At 32.1% G+C, this 16,542-nt stretch overlaps 2 protein-coding genes across 3 annotated transcripts; both read left to right on the forward strand.

Annotated features, from left to right (window-relative positions):
• The first annotated feature begins 2,091 nt into the window (after positions 1 to 2,091).
• Positions 2,092 to 9,459, forward strand: LOC144411903 (uncharacterized). The gene is made up of 11 exons (XM_078109606.1): positions 2,092 to 2,415; positions 2,797 to 4,240; positions 4,474 to 4,689; positions 5,314 to 5,450; positions 5,562 to 5,645; positions 5,772 to 5,869; positions 6,021 to 6,187; positions 6,268 to 6,392; positions 6,797 to 6,854; positions 7,218 to 7,317; positions 7,402 to 9,459. The coding sequence occupies exons 2-11, from the start codon at positions 2,958 to 2,960 to the stop codon at positions 9,136 to 9,138; spliced, it is 4,005 nt and encodes a 1,334-aa protein (XP_077965732.1). The 5' UTR covers positions 2,092 to 2,415; positions 2,797 to 2,957; the 3' UTR covers positions 9,139 to 9,459.
• Positions 9,460 to 10,307: 848 nt separating this feature from the next.
• Positions 10,308 to 14,446, forward strand: LOC120334632 (uncharacterized). Of its 2 annotated transcripts, none has more exons than XM_039402139.2 (5): positions 10,308 to 10,520; positions 11,011 to 11,084; positions 11,828 to 11,986; positions 13,688 to 13,862; positions 14,147 to 14,446. In XM_039402139.2, the coding sequence occupies exons 1-5, from the start codon at positions 10,428 to 10,430 to the stop codon at positions 14,204 to 14,206; spliced, it is 561 nt and encodes a 186-aa protein (XP_039258073.2). In that variant the 5' UTR covers positions 10,308 to 10,427; the 3' UTR covers positions 14,207 to 14,446. The 2 variants fall into 2 exon arrangements, with proteins under 2 accessions (XP_039258073.2, XP_039258074.2); XM_039402140.2 differs by having other exon boundaries at positions 11,014 to 11,084.
• The last annotated feature ends 2,096 nt before the right edge of the window (positions 14,447 to 16,542 follow it).

Genomic DNA, 16,542 nt, shown 5'->3' on the forward strand with positions numbered 1-16,542 from the left:
AGCGTTGCATTTAAGTATGTTGGTATTGCCGATTAAAGTTCCCAAACCCCCAATTTATCACTCCACCCTGAATGTATTAATTTGGGTAGGAAACGCCAAACCGAAAAAAAAACTGTTATTCGTATATAAAATGTAGAAAAGGACTAAAAGTATTTTTCTCGATTAAAATTATGTCATACAGGTCTTAATTCATAAATTAATTAAAAGTTACGTTATCACAAGTAGAGTCATATCAGTTAGAGTATGGCGTTTTGCGTCAAAAATGGAAGTAATAGGACGTCATTTCCAGGGACTTATATTGGAATTGCGTTAAAATCTTTTTCTACTGTTATACGGTTTGCCATATAAAATAAATTGTATGGAACAATTGATTAAGATAATATGTTTAGGAAACGATCAGCACAACGTCAATTTATCACAGCAAGAACTTGAAAGCACATTACTACGTCCATTTTACTCTGTTTAGTACTAACCACATTATGCCCAAATTAAATACACATTTTCTTACAGTAGGTTCTGATTATACATATGTTTACAAAATACCACTATACAAATAATTGTGATCTTAATGTGAGGGTGCGGGTGTTAATTTTCACTCATATTTTAGGATTCATGAATCAGATATAAATTTTATAATAAATCTTAAAAATATCGATTCCGGCTTCAAACATATTCATTTGTGTATGTATATTGGAAGAACTGTACACTTTTCTTTCAAATTCTTGATAGGACCTATTTTTGCACCAGGTAGACTTAATTCTGGGTTATTGAAGACCCAAAAAAGACTTTTCTGAGCATGAGCTAAAAATGGATTTAAGTGCCCGATCATTGATTTATTTTTCATTCTACAACATACCAATACATTACATTCAAAAAAGACATTAAGAAATCAAATACTTTAAAATCTCAGAATAAAATGTTAGAAAATGCCAGTGGATTCGGCACAAGTTATAGACAGGTTTAGTAAAAATTGTCAACAACATTGAGTACAGTTTAATTCTTGTGTCATTTGAAAACTCATATTTAATTCAAGACAAAGGGCTCTAAACTCGCAAGTACTCCATTGCCCAATAGGCATCCAATTGTTTAACGTGTTCAGTGTAAAATGAGTACCACTTCATATAGCAATCACCTCGTATACTTATGTGCTTAATTGGCGGATTAAAGTCTGCTGTGTGATATATATTATCGTTCGTAGAACAATGCTTGGAAATTTGAAATACGTAAATTTGATTTACGCGTATGACACACAATCATCTTTATATTATGTAGTAATATATTCAGTTGGTATTTAGTACATGATTTTTAAATTTGTATTTTGATTGCTTGATCCATTCTTAAAAAAATAAAAATGTTCTTTTGCAAACAAGAAATTCATTGTACAAATTAAAGTATTCTAAAATCTTATTTCACGTAATACTTTAATTTAAAATCCGAATAAAATATAATTTATGTTGAAAATATGTAAATAATCAATTTTGAAACTCAGGTAAATATTATTTTGAACTTTCAATTCACATATAGTAGTTATCATTTTAATATTTAGTACGATAGCATACACCTTAAAAGGCTTTAAACTATTTTAAATATGTCTCAGTAATATTTTATTTTCCACAATATGTATTAGTTTTATACATGTCATATACATACCAATGTTTTACAATTTATCTCTCATATGTTTGCGTCATTGCTATAAGCTTACGGTATCTATTGAAATTTACATCAACAATATATATTTCAAACAATAACAAAGTTGATGTTTCATAAATATATAAGTGTTAAATATGATGATGATAACTTTTGACGGATATCTCCTTGTTGAAAAGCCTTTGTTTAACTCTCTGTTCCCGAAAAAAAAATCAATATCGAAAAAATTGAATACGACGAACGACATTTAGAACATTGTCAAGAGTCACTTGAAAAATGTAAGGCTGACTATTGGAAGCAGGGACTTGTAACGAACAAGGGTCTTCAGTCATTGTTTTCAAACATCTGGCAAATTCATTTCATTGGTGTAGTTGGCGGGAATAGGTAAATTAAATTGCATAGCATGTTTTGAATAATACAAAGAAAGAATATTATTTATATATCGCTCAAACTATAAGGATCCTCCACTAAACTGGGAAATGAATTAATTAACTTTTAGGTGGAACATTTCAAGCGACGTTTGGGTAGAGCATGTTTCCAGATGATTAGTGTAGTAAATTGAGAATACGTGCAAATACGTACGAACAATCCGTTATACGGTGTAAGACAGCAGGTCAAAGATAGCATTCAATAAAAATTACTGACGAGTTATTTCTTCTCAATATCTAAACTCAATAACAGGAAAAAGAGAGCGATGTAAATAACAAACTCGTGGATGGCTTTTATGATGTTGGTATTGTTGTCCTCACATATGGATATGTGAATAGGGTATGTGATTTACTCAAATGTGTAGGTCGCATCAATTCGAATATACATATTGCCACCACTTTATGGTAACATTAGGATTCTTGAATATCCGCACAATTTAATTAAGCTATTCATTAGGAGTTATATCCAAACAAACACCTAATAAATCTAGAGATCTAAGTACTACAGTACTGCGAATCAGTGAGATATAAGAAAAACCAACGTTCTTCACTGTAGAGTCCTAGACTACTAACATATAGCAGTTTTGACAAATTTGTTTCATGATATGTTCTGAGTTTTTGTCAATATTCAATTCTAGTAATAATGGCGATTACTGTACATAGGTTCAGTCAAGTTTTACAGATATTATTTTCAGCGCATAATTACTCATTTTTGTCCTAGGTGTCGCTGGTTGAAAGAGCTCTTGAGGTCACTCGCGACTCCGTTCACACAAATAACGTTATTGGTATACTTATTTGCTGTATCAGTTTATTATGCACTCGTTTTTCTGTAATGAAGATAAACAATTGATTGATCTGCAAATTGCTATATAGTAAACAAAGATGGAAGATATCCCCAACAATTTGGATGACTATGGATTTTTAACATGCCGTGGATTTATCCTCGACAAAAATTACGTAAGTCAAACAAACTCACAGTCTGTTGATGATCTTCTTCTCGATGTAAACAAAAACTCTCGGCCTATCTTTGGCAAACGACATCATGATGATGTCAGAATTGACAGAAGCAGAAAACAGGGTGGAAATTTACACAGTCGATTAAGTACAAGTCAACCAAGCTTAAACAAATGCAAAAAAGAAGAAAAACGAACAATAAAAGTACGTTTTGAAATTAATGATATACATACCAAGCAAAGCAAAACTGACGTAAATGAAAGTAGAAACAATAACGTTACTGACACGAAGCACGCAGTGACGAAAGATACAAACAAAATGAAAAATTTAAAAGAAGGTATCATTTCACAAAAACCTTCTGAAGAAAAACGGAAAAATAAAGAAACTTGGTGGAAGCATTGGTTTCGCTCAAGTAAAAGCAAACATAAAGAAGAAACAAAACAAGAAAATTTTGTTAAATATAAATCAACTGATGTTAAAAATACAAAGTTACACAAAGCTATTTACGATGTCAATGAAAGTGTTGAAATTCTTGAAAATATAAGTTTTAGTGAGCTGGATGGTAATATTGAGCAGGTATCAGTTGATCCAAACGCTTCTGTTTATTCGACAAATAAATCAGAATGTGAGATTACAAGTTCAACGCAAAAATGTAAAACTGAATCCAAACGAATGTTTGAAGTCAAAAAACTAACCAGCAGTCCCTATATTAAGCGAAGAGTCGCATCAGCGGATAATCTGATTTTTGATCCTGGATTACCCGAGCGAACCAATATTAGACAAACTTCTTCAACAAACAGTCGAACAAAAAACAGCAGTCAAAATGCTAAGTTTTCTTTCAACTCAGAAGATTCGGAAAATTTTTTGAGAAAGTCTAATTCTATCTCAAAGAAAAAACAGAAAAATCAAGAAGTTTTGAAGTCAACTAGGAGCCATGCGTCTATAAAGCCAAAATCGAGATTCTCTTTTCGACTCGGGCGGAAACGAAATTCAATTCAACTTCCATTAGAAAATGAATATATGTCAGAAAGTTTAGTACAAAATGAAAGCACGTCGAAAGCCTTTCATGACTATGATGACATTGAAGGGGAAACACATTTGAAGAGTTTATATGTTCCAGATGGCTCGATGTGCTCTGCAAGTTCAGTTTATGAAAAATATCCCGCAAACAAAGGATCACAAAGAAAAGTTCTGGTACACATACACACCAAGTACGTATACTATCTGCATTTTTGTGCAAAATCTATTTTATCGATACTAATCTAATAAATTCTTTTGAATCGCAACTTGGTCTCGTGCGCCATCTTGCGTAACTTGAAGAATATGTTTTTTTCAATTCAAACGATATCATTAGAAAAATTCGCTTTTTTTATTTGAATCTGTGAAGTCTACGCATTTTTTTAAAATTAAAAATGAAGAAATATTTATTTTATTTACTCCTCAGAGAAGAAATTCCAATAAGAGATGGAATTCCGCAGTGGGTTGACCTTTCCTATCAATGCACAAGTGCGTTGCAAAGGCGCCACAGAAGAGAAGATGCAAACCAATCAAGGCGCTATTTAATCAGACCACTGGTTGAATCTTCATTCATTGGTGAAATAGAAAATTCATCTGCACAAATTGATAACAAACAGACACAGAAACAAGATGATGCACAGACGTAAGATATTTATTATAAAGTAATATATAATAGTATTTTATCAGATCGCTAAGTTACTGTTGTAATATATCGTGTTTTATACAAATTTACTGATACATTCAAATAGGAAATGACATCATAATTACAACGTATAGGTACAGGTTTTCATTGTGGCGTCGCTATTTTGATATCTGGATTAATGTGACTGCTTTTTATAGTATTTTGTTATTGTAATTTTTGTTGCTTGGTTGCTTAGGTGCTCAATTATTGCTCAAAATTTCTATTCAACTAAAACCTTACTTGAATAGTCTTAAGTTTTATCTAAACATAATATAGTTATTTCAGTTGAGAAAATATGTGAAGGTTTTAAAAAAAAAAATTAAAAGCTGGGGCCCACGCACTCACTCACTCAGAGGTGAAGGAGAACCATATTTGAGTGAAGTTTTGGTGACCACGGAAATTCAAAGAGCTACTGAAACTAGAGGAAAAAGTTGGCACATTATAAGCCAGTAAATATCAATAGACGCGATACTTGAAATCCTTAAAATCTGCACAACAGATATGGGGTTGGTGATTGCGATGAATCAGTTGACAGTTGACACATATAGTGTTGTTAATAAAAACCTAAGTTTTGAATAAATTTAGAAACGGTATTACGAAGACGATTTCCGAGAACGTGAGAGAAAAAGCAGACGAAAACATTTCAACCGTTGAAGCTTTAGTACACTACTGCCCAACTAAAGTCGATTTAAACAATATCAACAACGAAGAACCAAACTCAAGTGAGGCATTGATATTAATTGACATGTAATATCATTGTTAGTCACCATGCCAACGATTGTAACAATTTTATGGTCAATATTGGCATGAAAATATATTTCATTTGGTTTCAGCATCAAAAAATGAAAATGACGAAGTCGTTACCAGTTCAAGTGAGCCATCATATTTTGAAGTAACTACGGACGGACTGTCAAAAGGTAAAAATTTAATAAAATACCAATTTTTAAGCAATATATATACATTAACAGATATATAGATGAAGACTTAGAATTACCGTAATGTTTTTGGTCACAGCAGCACTATTTCAAGTATAATCTTTTCAGAGAAAAGCAGCACATCAAATTGTTCCGTAGAACGAGGACATCTAAACCAAATAGAAACCGAAAGAAGTTTTGCATTGACGGGAATGGCTACAGATGAGGTACAAAAATAAAATCAAAAAACGAAAATTGGTTGAAATATGACGTAATGGTATATTACTCAACCTTCTTTAAGTTGACATTCCTGATGTCTTCTGAACCACACTGGCATTATATTATTAATTTACGTGGTGGTACAAAAATTTATTACAGATACCACAAATAATTGCGAGAAGGCATCCATATTTGGCAGCATCCGAGCCCGTACGACACATGGCTAAATGTTTGAGACAAGCTCCAATTTCCCGGCCAAAAGAAAAATTATCTCCGGTCGGCAGTAATGCAATACACGAAGGAACTGCTGTACAACAACATAGAAGGTAATTGTTACGATTTTTATTTTGAGTGCGACAATGTAAACGAGTAGAAGCATAGTCATGGAATTCTGAATCTTTCTCAGTATCAGGCGGTGTAAAAGTTCATCAGAAGATGTTCCTGCTGAAGAACGACACATCAGCGATTCCGAATACTCTGTCTCAGAGTATACACCTTTGAAGATACCCCAATTGAAGGAAACAGCTTTTGGTATGTTTACAGAATAAGTGGCAAAAAATTTCAGTTTCATTTTCAAGCAATAAATTTATTGTTTTGGTGGGATTTGATTAAGTAACACGCGCTCACTCACCATTACTACGTACCATTGGCTTATCAGCCAAGCACATGGACCAAATGTCTGAATCTGCGGCTACTCTCGTACTGAGCAGAATTACTATCGCAACAACACTACGTCAGTAGGGTAAAACTAACCCGTCTCTAAACAAATTGACGGACAACTACTGAAATCGTAGGGGAACGCTTATGATACCGAATTATAGTAGTGCAACAAACGGGTTTTTTATATTTGTACATCAATTACGATGTATTTGCAACATACTTAATAAATTTTTTCTTATATTAACTTCATAATAAAAAGTACTGTTATTTTATAGGATTGCTAAAGCATAAGAAAACATCGCCAACATCTGCATCAAACGTTTCGTTGGAAAGGTAATCTATTGCTAAATATTCGCTTTTTTAAAGCCAATTGCCCTTAGACAATTACAAAGTAATATTCAGGTATCTATTGCGTCTGTAATATTTTATGTATGCTTGATCGCATAAAGAAATATGCAAGAGTATATTCCAGTTTGGTAATGAGCAAATTAAAAAGAACAATAGCGTATTGTATCGAATTATATATATTATATTTACCTAATAATTGTTTTACAACTTCGCTCCATCACTAGCGGCCATTAACACGATTAGAGCAGTTTAAAATTTTAGAGCTACCATACAAAATTTATAACGCCCCGAAGAGATTATATTGCAATACTGAAAATAGATTACATCTAACGATATTCAACATTTCAGAATCAAGGAAACTAATGATATTTTAGTGAGAATGAAGGAACGAATTCAACGCTTAGAAAGCATTAGCGACGAATCCAACTCGATCAAGTCAGAACAAACGGTATGATGCATAGTAAAAAAAAATAATCTCAACATCATCACAAACGTGAAAAATGTTATGTTAATAACAACATTGTAATTTCAGGTATTTAAACAAGAAAGTTCTGCGATGTCATCGTGTAATAAACAAATGAAAGCATCTATTAATATCCCAACATGCTGTATATCACAAAATCTTCCAAACATGGCGTCATTACCACTCCCTTCCGTGAAATCAAGAATAGAAACAATATCAGATGATGATAAAAATAGATATATTCATAAAAATTATGGGAAAAGTGAAATCGCAGATTTGAAAACAAAATATTCAAAACAAGATGACAAGTTTAGAAGGCTATTGTATCAAAAGATTAAAGAAAGAAGCTCACAAAATGGGGGTGTATCGCAGGTAGAAGTGCCACCAAATCCTGTTGAATCACAATTTACACCAATATCAAACTATTCGACATATGTGAGTTGCGACATACATATACCCCAGGGTAAAAGTACAATGACAAATGACTATGTAAAACACGAAAACACAAACATGGTTGAGAACAAAGTCATAGAATATTCTCCACAACCAGTAGCGTCCCCAACACGACGAAGACTGCGAATTATGCCATTTACCTTGCCACTTCCAAAAAGCACAAGGTACAGCAGTGAAGGAATATTCGGGGATAGCCAATTTGGTATTGATCATGAAGATATCGCGGGTTATGAAATTGATTTACGGGAAACTCAACTTCACGAACTGTCGGATTCATTGTCTATCAACTGCAATGAAGTAATAACAAAAAATCAGCAGAAGCAACAGACCAACATATCGAATAACAATCTTGAAGTTGTGTATTCTGCTGAAACTCAAGAGAAACATGATGATAAAACTGGAACAAAAATTGAAAATATTGCAAACTTTTCAACAAAATCAGATAAAAAATATGAAATTGAAAACTCAGCTTATCAATCGAACAACCATCAATATGACAAAACGACTAATTTGAAGAAAATAGAATCTCAAGCACAAGTGTATCCATATATTACTGCTTACGTGAAGCCAAAATTGTCGCAGATAAGTGAGATACGGCCACACACGAATACCATTCAATATAATGAAAACGAGTCACCTATTTGTAACGAATCCAACGAATTCGACGTTTCTTATACATATTCAACTGACTCAAGCATTCAAAACACTAACAATGAAAACGGTTGTGGTTACCTTGACGAGATTACTGGTCAATATTTCGAAAAATCCGAAGAAAAATCCGATGCTGAAAATAAGAGTAAGAACAGATTACAAAACATTATTTTTCAGCAGGAACAGATTAAAACAACAATTTTGAATGAAATGCACCTTGTCAGGTCAAGATATTTTCAATCAGATGAAAATGAAATATCTCAAAATTTGTCGAGATCGCATGAAAACACGCAAATCGGAAAAAAATTCAGTCGAGATCAAATATTTTCCTCTACAATGTCAGATATGGAGGAAGAATATAGTTCTGCCGATGACGAAACTCTTTGTGATTCAGTAGAAACAATTTCCGTACTTGGAGCGAGCGACGATAGTATGGTTACTCAACAAGGAAGCGAGTCATCCTGTTACAGCCCGATTAGGTGTAATAATAACTCTGAATCGAAACTAAACTCATGTTTTAACAACTCAATTGCATCTGGTTACAATTACATGTCTGATATTGACAATAGCATGCCAAAGGCTATAGATATCAACCGCAAAACTTGCGCTGCTCAAAGATATTGGAGAAAGAATCCAGGCAAACGAAACAATAATTTGAACAAATTTAACTACGTTTGTGATGATTATGAGACCGACTTATAAGTAGATTATTTAGTGATGTCTTTTGATCCAAACTTAAACATGATTAAAGAGTTTTAAATTGCATAATCTCTTCTTAATTGTTAGAAACTATTGCACTAAAACAGCCACAGAAAGAAGTTGTTTTTATTCAAATGTATTTGATAAAAGAACGTAGAAAATATTTGAACTCATGAATTTGTATAATCAATAATTTCAAGAGCTTTTGCAGTTGCATTTGCGTTAAAATGAAACTAAAAAGCAAAGGAAACAGTTTTTATAATTTGACCATAAAATGAGTTAAATCGAATCTATAGCTGAAAATAATTTTGGAATAACTCTGAATGAACATGTTTTTGAAATATTAGATTGAATTTGTTAACCAATTAAACGGTTGTACTTCGGTATACGATCTAAGCGGTGATTTCAGTTGGGGTTAGGGACTGAATACTATGACAATGAGATAAAACGCATATCAAAGTGGCACCACAATTAAGACCACGTTAAGCAGCGAGGTCGCATACGAAAAGGGTACGCACCTATTAAACCCATATATCGAGCTCTGATAATTTTTTTAATGGATACTTGGTAGATTTGATAAGAGGCACGTACAAACAGAAGAAAGAACGTTTCAACATACCACAATTTTCGATCAAATTCTAAACCGAAAATACCGGTAATTACAGATTTCCTCAGGTGTGTAGAAAATTCATCATTACCACTTACATATACAGGTAGTTTAGTTAATTTTTAGTAAAACAATCTTATTTATTGATAATTGAATGAAATTCAATAAACGCTTTAACTTGAATGATATCCTGTTAATTCAAGTGTTTTAATTGAAAACCTGATATTTTTGCGGTATTGAGCAATTTCGATTCTTCTCCCGGACGAATGAAACTTTAGTGTTCAAATATTCGACGTAAATATTCAAACAAATTTTAAGGTTGTTTCTCATATGTAGAATATCAACACGAAAATATTTTCTTAGCGTTATATAGAAGGTATTAAATTACCTTAAAATGCAACTGAATTTAACGAGTAGAAGACCATTATGCCTATGTGACATTATATCTTATCTTTGCGCGGTTTGTAAAATAGGTCAGGAATAGTCAGAAACATGACATCGCGGAAGCCGCAGAAAAGGGATAGGAATGTCTGAGCTAAGAATATATATAATGAATAGTTTTGTTTGTTACGATTGGAACTTATTACGTAACCTATGCCTTTGGCGCTAATGTTTTGTGTATAAAAATAGTCGCAAATAAAGAATTTGAAGTGAAATAAGATTTGGAACGACTGAAAGATTCTAAATGGCACAATTTGTTTATATTGTTTTAATATTGTTGCCAATCTTTGGATTTTCTGAAATCATTGAAATAGGAGATGCACTGGATTCTGACAAAGTAAGTCAAAAATAGAAATATTATACGTTATTTTGCGTGACATCCGTATGTTGAAATCTGAAATAATAAATCATTCTCTGCACCTTTTAGTTAACGTTTTGGGAATTCAATAATTTTCAAAAATTGCGTAGAAAAGTTCAGAAATTTTAATTTTTGATTTAGGTTTTGCATTTTCTCATAAATGATGTATTCAACTCTGATTATACTAGCAACGTTTGATATTTTAGGATACGCGATTACATTCTTGTGAATAATTTAAAAATTATAAAATAAAAATTTAAAAATATCTTGGTGGAGATACCTTTATTTTATGATTTTACTAACTAAGTCGAGGTTTGTACAATGCGAAGTAGGAAAAAAGGTTTACCAACATGCGTACATTGCGCTTTTAATACTATTCAGTATGCTGCTATATGAAATGAAAATACCTTTCCTGAAATTTGACATATAATAATAATAATACGTATTTATTTATTTATTTTTTGCATAGAAGAATGCACTTAACAATTGGATTCCTCTCGCAATATTACCAACAATGTTTCTCCCGCCTTGTGAAGATAAATTGTGAGTAGAGAGTTATTTTGTTACGTTTATTATTAACAGATCTTTATGAATATTATGTATATAAAAGCATAAGTAATCGGTGCTTAAGAAAAATTGTAAGGTAATTCTTGATAAACTTTGTGTAAATGATCTAGTTACTAATTCAAGTAAATCTAAGCTGCCCAGTTTGCACAAGACGAATGATTTTGGCACTGTAATTCTTTGTTACATCATAATGTCTCGTGCGCTTCAAGGGACAAATGTATGGCAGCACATGCAATAGCGACAAAATCCGTTTGAGTCCAGCATTCTTCAATAAAACCGCAATGACCAAAACAAAAGATTGAAAACGGACAAATAGATAAAACAAACAATTGAATGAATATTTATGAGGAGATTGTCGCCGGCTAAAGATGAAACATATTCTATTATCGATTGGTTGTGTGGAATTGATCATGTGTTACACTGTTTATACGATATTTTAAGGAAAATGGGTGCTCCTGAAGTATGCGCACCAAGATGTCGCATAACCTGAACCCTAACCTGGTACACACCCTGAGTTCAGGTGTGCGCCATCTTGGTGCGCATACTTCATGAGGTACGGAAAATGTGACACGATGTAATATATACAATATTAATGATTACTCGCGGCCCTTGAATAATTGTTTCTGTATGTTGCGGACCTTTCGTTCGTTGGAATTGTGCAGTCTGCTATACGGACATTGGCGTTGCATGATTTCACATATTGTCGTATTTTTATGTAGCCACGAGCCAATGTGCCTCGACTCAGCACCGAAAAATATGAAAGATTTGTCAGATGGTTGTGATATTGTTACTTGTCTTTCAATGACTCTTCAAGTGCAAATAAACGGGAAAAATGTAACTCTATTGAATCCTGTCAGCGTTTTCGGATGGAAATGCAGGTAAGAGTATATTCAATCAACCATTTTTGAGATTATTTACACCTTTGATCCAAACGAAATCTAAGAAACTATAGATTCGTATCCTTGCGGTATACGCATGCAGATCAACCTGCACAAAGGCACAGAGCAAGAAGAGGTAGTTAGTTTTGCGCACCTTGCTCCACAACTTTTCATTTTAAGCGGGGGTGTTTCCAAGTTAAAGGGGAGGTAGATATTCTGTTATTAGTGATAAAACTATTTTTAACCTATAAAAATGTGTATATGTATTTGGACTCATGGATGTTTGAAATCTTGCTTACAAAATTATAAAAAATTTCGTAAATTGTCCCTTGGAAAATAAAGTGTCTGATGTAACTAGAATTCATAATTGCTACCCAAAATTAATTTTCATATCTCTGAAGTGCCTCCTAAAGCCCTTCGTGATTCTAAATAATAAAAACGAATGTAATTTATCTTAAACGTAATAAACATATTCCCAGAAAAACAAACAAGTCGGAATATTTAATAAAATTAATTTAATCCGATACTTTTGACTTCATTCACGTTCATTGGTTGATATACTTTTTATTAAAGTAAGTGAAGTGAAGAATTTGAAATTAGTATTTTTCGATGGTTTTCTCAGAAAAACAATAAAGCTACTTGTGGTATTTGCTATTAAGCAAAAAGACTAATTCAATAAAGGTGTCGTGGAAATTTGAATTTATTATGTTTTTTGGTTTTATCTATTTCACCACAATCTTTAAATGGGTTTTCTAATCTTCTTATCCTTGTTTACTGCTTGACAATTTAAAACCAGGCAAAACTTATTTACTACTTAATAGCGTTGTTTAGATATTTGATCGAAGAATTCGATTCAATTTGGAATTGTATTTTATTTAAGGCGGCATTTTATTAAATCAATATATATATATATGACTGAATATAGCAACTTTTATGACCTTGAGTCACATTTTTGTTATGGTTGAAATAAGCTTCATCATGATTTTAAAAAGTTTCAAAGCCGCAAAATGATGTTTGTAGAACTCAACAAGGTATGAAAGTAATTTAGATAAGGATTGGGTTTCCTGTGTGTATCATTATTAACTTATGAATTCGTGATAACATTGCCTGAAGCCTAAACTATAATATTACAATTTTCAAGAGATTCAAGGTAAAATCGCTTACTATCTTAAACATGGAATGATTAAATATGCATGTTTCGGATTGTTAAACCAAGTTTTAGATCTTAAATTGTTGTTACTGCTGCTGTAGCTACTGCTGAAATGAGTTGTTTATTATAGAATCGTTTTATTGTCAATACCCTCTGCCATGACCGAGTGATATCAATACAACTTTATGTTGTAATTAACAGAATTAAAATACAAAATATCATATTCTGACATTCTGATTTGAAATATATTTTTGATTTTAATTTTTTAATAAATTTTATTATGAATCAATATCAACTCGATTGTTGTGCGTGACAATGAATATGATAGTTGAGGACATGTCCTAGGGTAAATATCGTGAAATGTTGTCATCCGATTGTCTGAAATGATTTAACATAGCGTACAAACTTTAAAACGTGGTATAAAAATTTGCTACATAAAAAGGAATATTTATTAGGATATCAATGACGAATAATTTGGCAAATAACAATATTCTTTTATTCGTTTTCATTTTATTGAAAAAAAAACATTTTCTTAATATATTACATTTTAGAGAACCGGGTTCATGCTTATCGGAAAAATGCACTAGTAATAAAACTCTTCAGTGTTTTATACGAAGAAAGAAAAAATGGTGTCCAAAATATGAATGTAGAACAAAAAGATGCGAAAGAAAACAATGGGAACCAATTGCAAACGGATTGTTCCCATTTGAAGAGGTTACGGTAAAGGTAAGAAATTTAATTTTATTGCATCCGAAAGATGGAATGATTAATCTTTCTGATTAAGAACAGAGTAAATCAATCGATATAAATTGTAATCAGACTAACGCATCTTCATAAGCGAAAACAATAAAAATACAAGTAAAATACAACCCATAAACTGACAACTATCAAAAATTATACGAACAGGCGTCGTATGAAAAAGGTAGATAATTTTTGCAATTTCTGGGAATTAAATCTACTCTTGGTTTTATTTTTAACATAATTTATATTTATATTTTTTAAATTTACAGTATCCGTGCGGATGTGAATGCGTGGAGATTGACTATTCAGATTCAGACAAGAAGTCTTAAAATTTCTGAAACATCCGCCAAACTTAATCAGTGATCCGTGAAAGGTTCAGCTACTAAATTTGCTTTTAAATTTGTACATGACACCAACTATAAGTGTTGCTTTCATTTTAATATTGGTTGCCACTTTCGTATGCGTTTATTCTCTTGAAGACATTTTCATATGATTCAGTTTAGACTAATATCAGTGAGATCACATAATAGCTGAATCGCATACCAATTCGACACCCATTATTGAATGTTATTCTATTAATATTTTATCTATCAATGTCGCAAAATATGCTATATTTATTTAATGTGTTTATCTTGTATAATAATAGAAATTGCTTAATAAAGAAAGAAAAAAATCATGCCTTCAATTCTTAAAAATAGAATGCAATATAGGGATTTCAATTTTCGCCTGATGTCAATTTTTACCGCTGATGCATCATAGCTATCAAAACAATTTAAAGAAGAAGAAAATATAACACAGGGCCCCAATGACACATATTTTTATAGTCTTCTAGTATTTAGTTGATGCCGGAAAAAAAATATTATTATCAGTTTTGTCACACATCTAAATTGTGTGATACTTGTTTAAATGTTTATAAAATATTATAAAAACCATAATGTAACACTGGTTTACTCAAGACAATCAGGTTTTGGCTATACAAACTTTAATGGCTATGAAAATTCCAAGATCAATTGATTGCAGGCTTCTTTCTATACGGATGTAATTAACATCAATCTAATTCGGTATCATGCTGTATTCAAAATGATGTCACATTCACATGCCAGAGCGATAAAGATTCGCATAAGGCTGACTTTTGATTCTTTGAATTTCTAGTTAAAACTAGACTGCTTCAGTTTTACTAATCTATTTATTAACGTGAAGTAAAAATAATTTCACTACTACAAAATTCAATAGTCGTAGAGAACTCACGGTATATTTAATAGAATCTAATTGCCATTAGTAAATCGAAAACTACAGCTTTGCAATCAGTATCAGCTTCTAAATATTTCAGCCAGACTTCAACTTTTAGTAACATTGGGAGTGAAAAGGAATGAGAGCTACAGTAAAAATACAGGATGGACTTACATCTGAATAAATAATACAAATTAGAAAAAAAAACACAATCGAATGGCGGAGAGTTCAATAAATTATCACATTCCCACAAATGTCAATCAGGTGGATAGGCCCATAAATAGGCCATGCCGCACAGAAACAGCAAAGACGAATCATATTGCTGAAAATTGGAATGACATTCCGCAATCGACCCTTCCCATATATATAAAGGGAATAAAGTCAACGAGAAAAAAACAGCAACGGGATTAAATAGAAACAAACGGGAAGTATATATATCTATGAATTCACATAATTCAATAAAATCTTCAATCGAGTCTCAAGTACGTTTCCTTTGTTAATGCATATTCTTTCTGAAGTATTCATTTACTTAAAGCATGCCATTAAATGAAATAACATGAATTTTTATATATTGTAGATATTTTTTCCAGTTTGCTTTCGTTTTTTTTTATATCTTTTCTTTATGTAAATTGCATTCGTCGTTTTTCTCGATTTATTGCTCTCTTTTTTGCTTTTATACACTCAAGGTTCATCCTTTATGATTTACAACGATAAATAAAAAAATTACAGTTGAGTAATATTTTATACACGGGGCCAAAACAACCTAATAACAACTCTATTTTGCATCAAAAATGCAGATTGCCAATATTCATATATATGTTGGGTAGTTCGTGCCTCAATTTCGTGCGTGATTAGACAATAGGTCTTCAATTTCAGTTCCGAGAAGGTTCAAAACTTCAAATCGATGTATATAAAACGATATTTAGTAATGCAAAATGTTATATCCTTATTACAAGTAATGAACACAGACTCATTACAAAACAGCACACGATTTATTTGGACGCCGTTAACTTAGTTTAGAATGGAAGACCACAAAACAGGAGAAAAAAACAAGTACACTGGACAACATTGTGACGTTTCAATACAGCACACGAGCAGATAAAGTTAACAAGCTCAGCAAAGTGTAAGTTCAAACATAATATCTAACACAGTACAATGGTTTTCAGAGATAATTTCTTATGAAACGATTGCAGTTCAGATTCAATAGTATCAAGTATCCGAATAGTACCATAACTTTAGGCAAATTTATATATTTTCTCAAACGGTTATTGTTGTTGTCTTCAGTAGGAATGAATTTCATTCCAATGATGCATTATTATTTATGCCCTGCGGCCAGGGGTTTTACATATCGCATTAGATTTTTAGAGCAATATACGATCGGCAACAGACTTTTAGCGACATCTTGTGCATTAACGCGCATTTCTATTAACAGCCA

This window comes from Styela clava, chromosome 15, assembly GCF_964204865.1.
Source record: "Styela clava chromosome 15, kaStyClav1.hap1.2, whole genome shotgun sequence".
NCBI lineage: Eukaryota > Metazoa > Chordata > Ascidiacea > Stolidobranchia > Styelidae > Styela > Styela clava.

What these genes read in the sequence shown, in the direction of transcription:
- LOC144411903 (XM_078109606.1), top strand. Translation starts at nt 2,958, where the DNA reads ATGGAAGATATCCCCAACAATTTGGATGACTATGGATTTTTAACATGC. An exon ending in TACGGACGGACTGTCAAAAG is followed by an intron (nt 5,646 to 5,771) that starts GTAAAAATTTAA and finishes TAATCTTTTCAG; the next exon opens with AGAAAAGCAGCACATCAAAT. An exon ending in CGATCAAGTCAGAACAAACG is followed by an intron (nt 7,318 to 7,401) that starts GTATGATGCATA and finishes TTGTAATTTCAG; the next exon opens with GTATTTAAACAAGAAAGTTC.
- LOC120334632 (XM_039402139.2), top strand. Translation starts at nt 10,428, where the DNA reads ATGGCACAATTTGTTTATATTGTTTTAATATTGTTGCCAATCTTTGGA. An exon ending in GTTTTCGGATGGAAATGCAG is followed by an intron (nt 11,987 to 13,687) that starts GTAAGAGTATAT and finishes ATTACATTTTAG; the next exon opens with AGAACCGGGTTCATGCTTAT. An exon ending in TTGAAGAGGTTACGGTAAAG is followed by an intron (nt 13,863 to 14,146) that starts GTAAGAAATTTA and finishes TTAAATTTACAG; the next exon opens with TATCCGTGCGGATGTGAATG.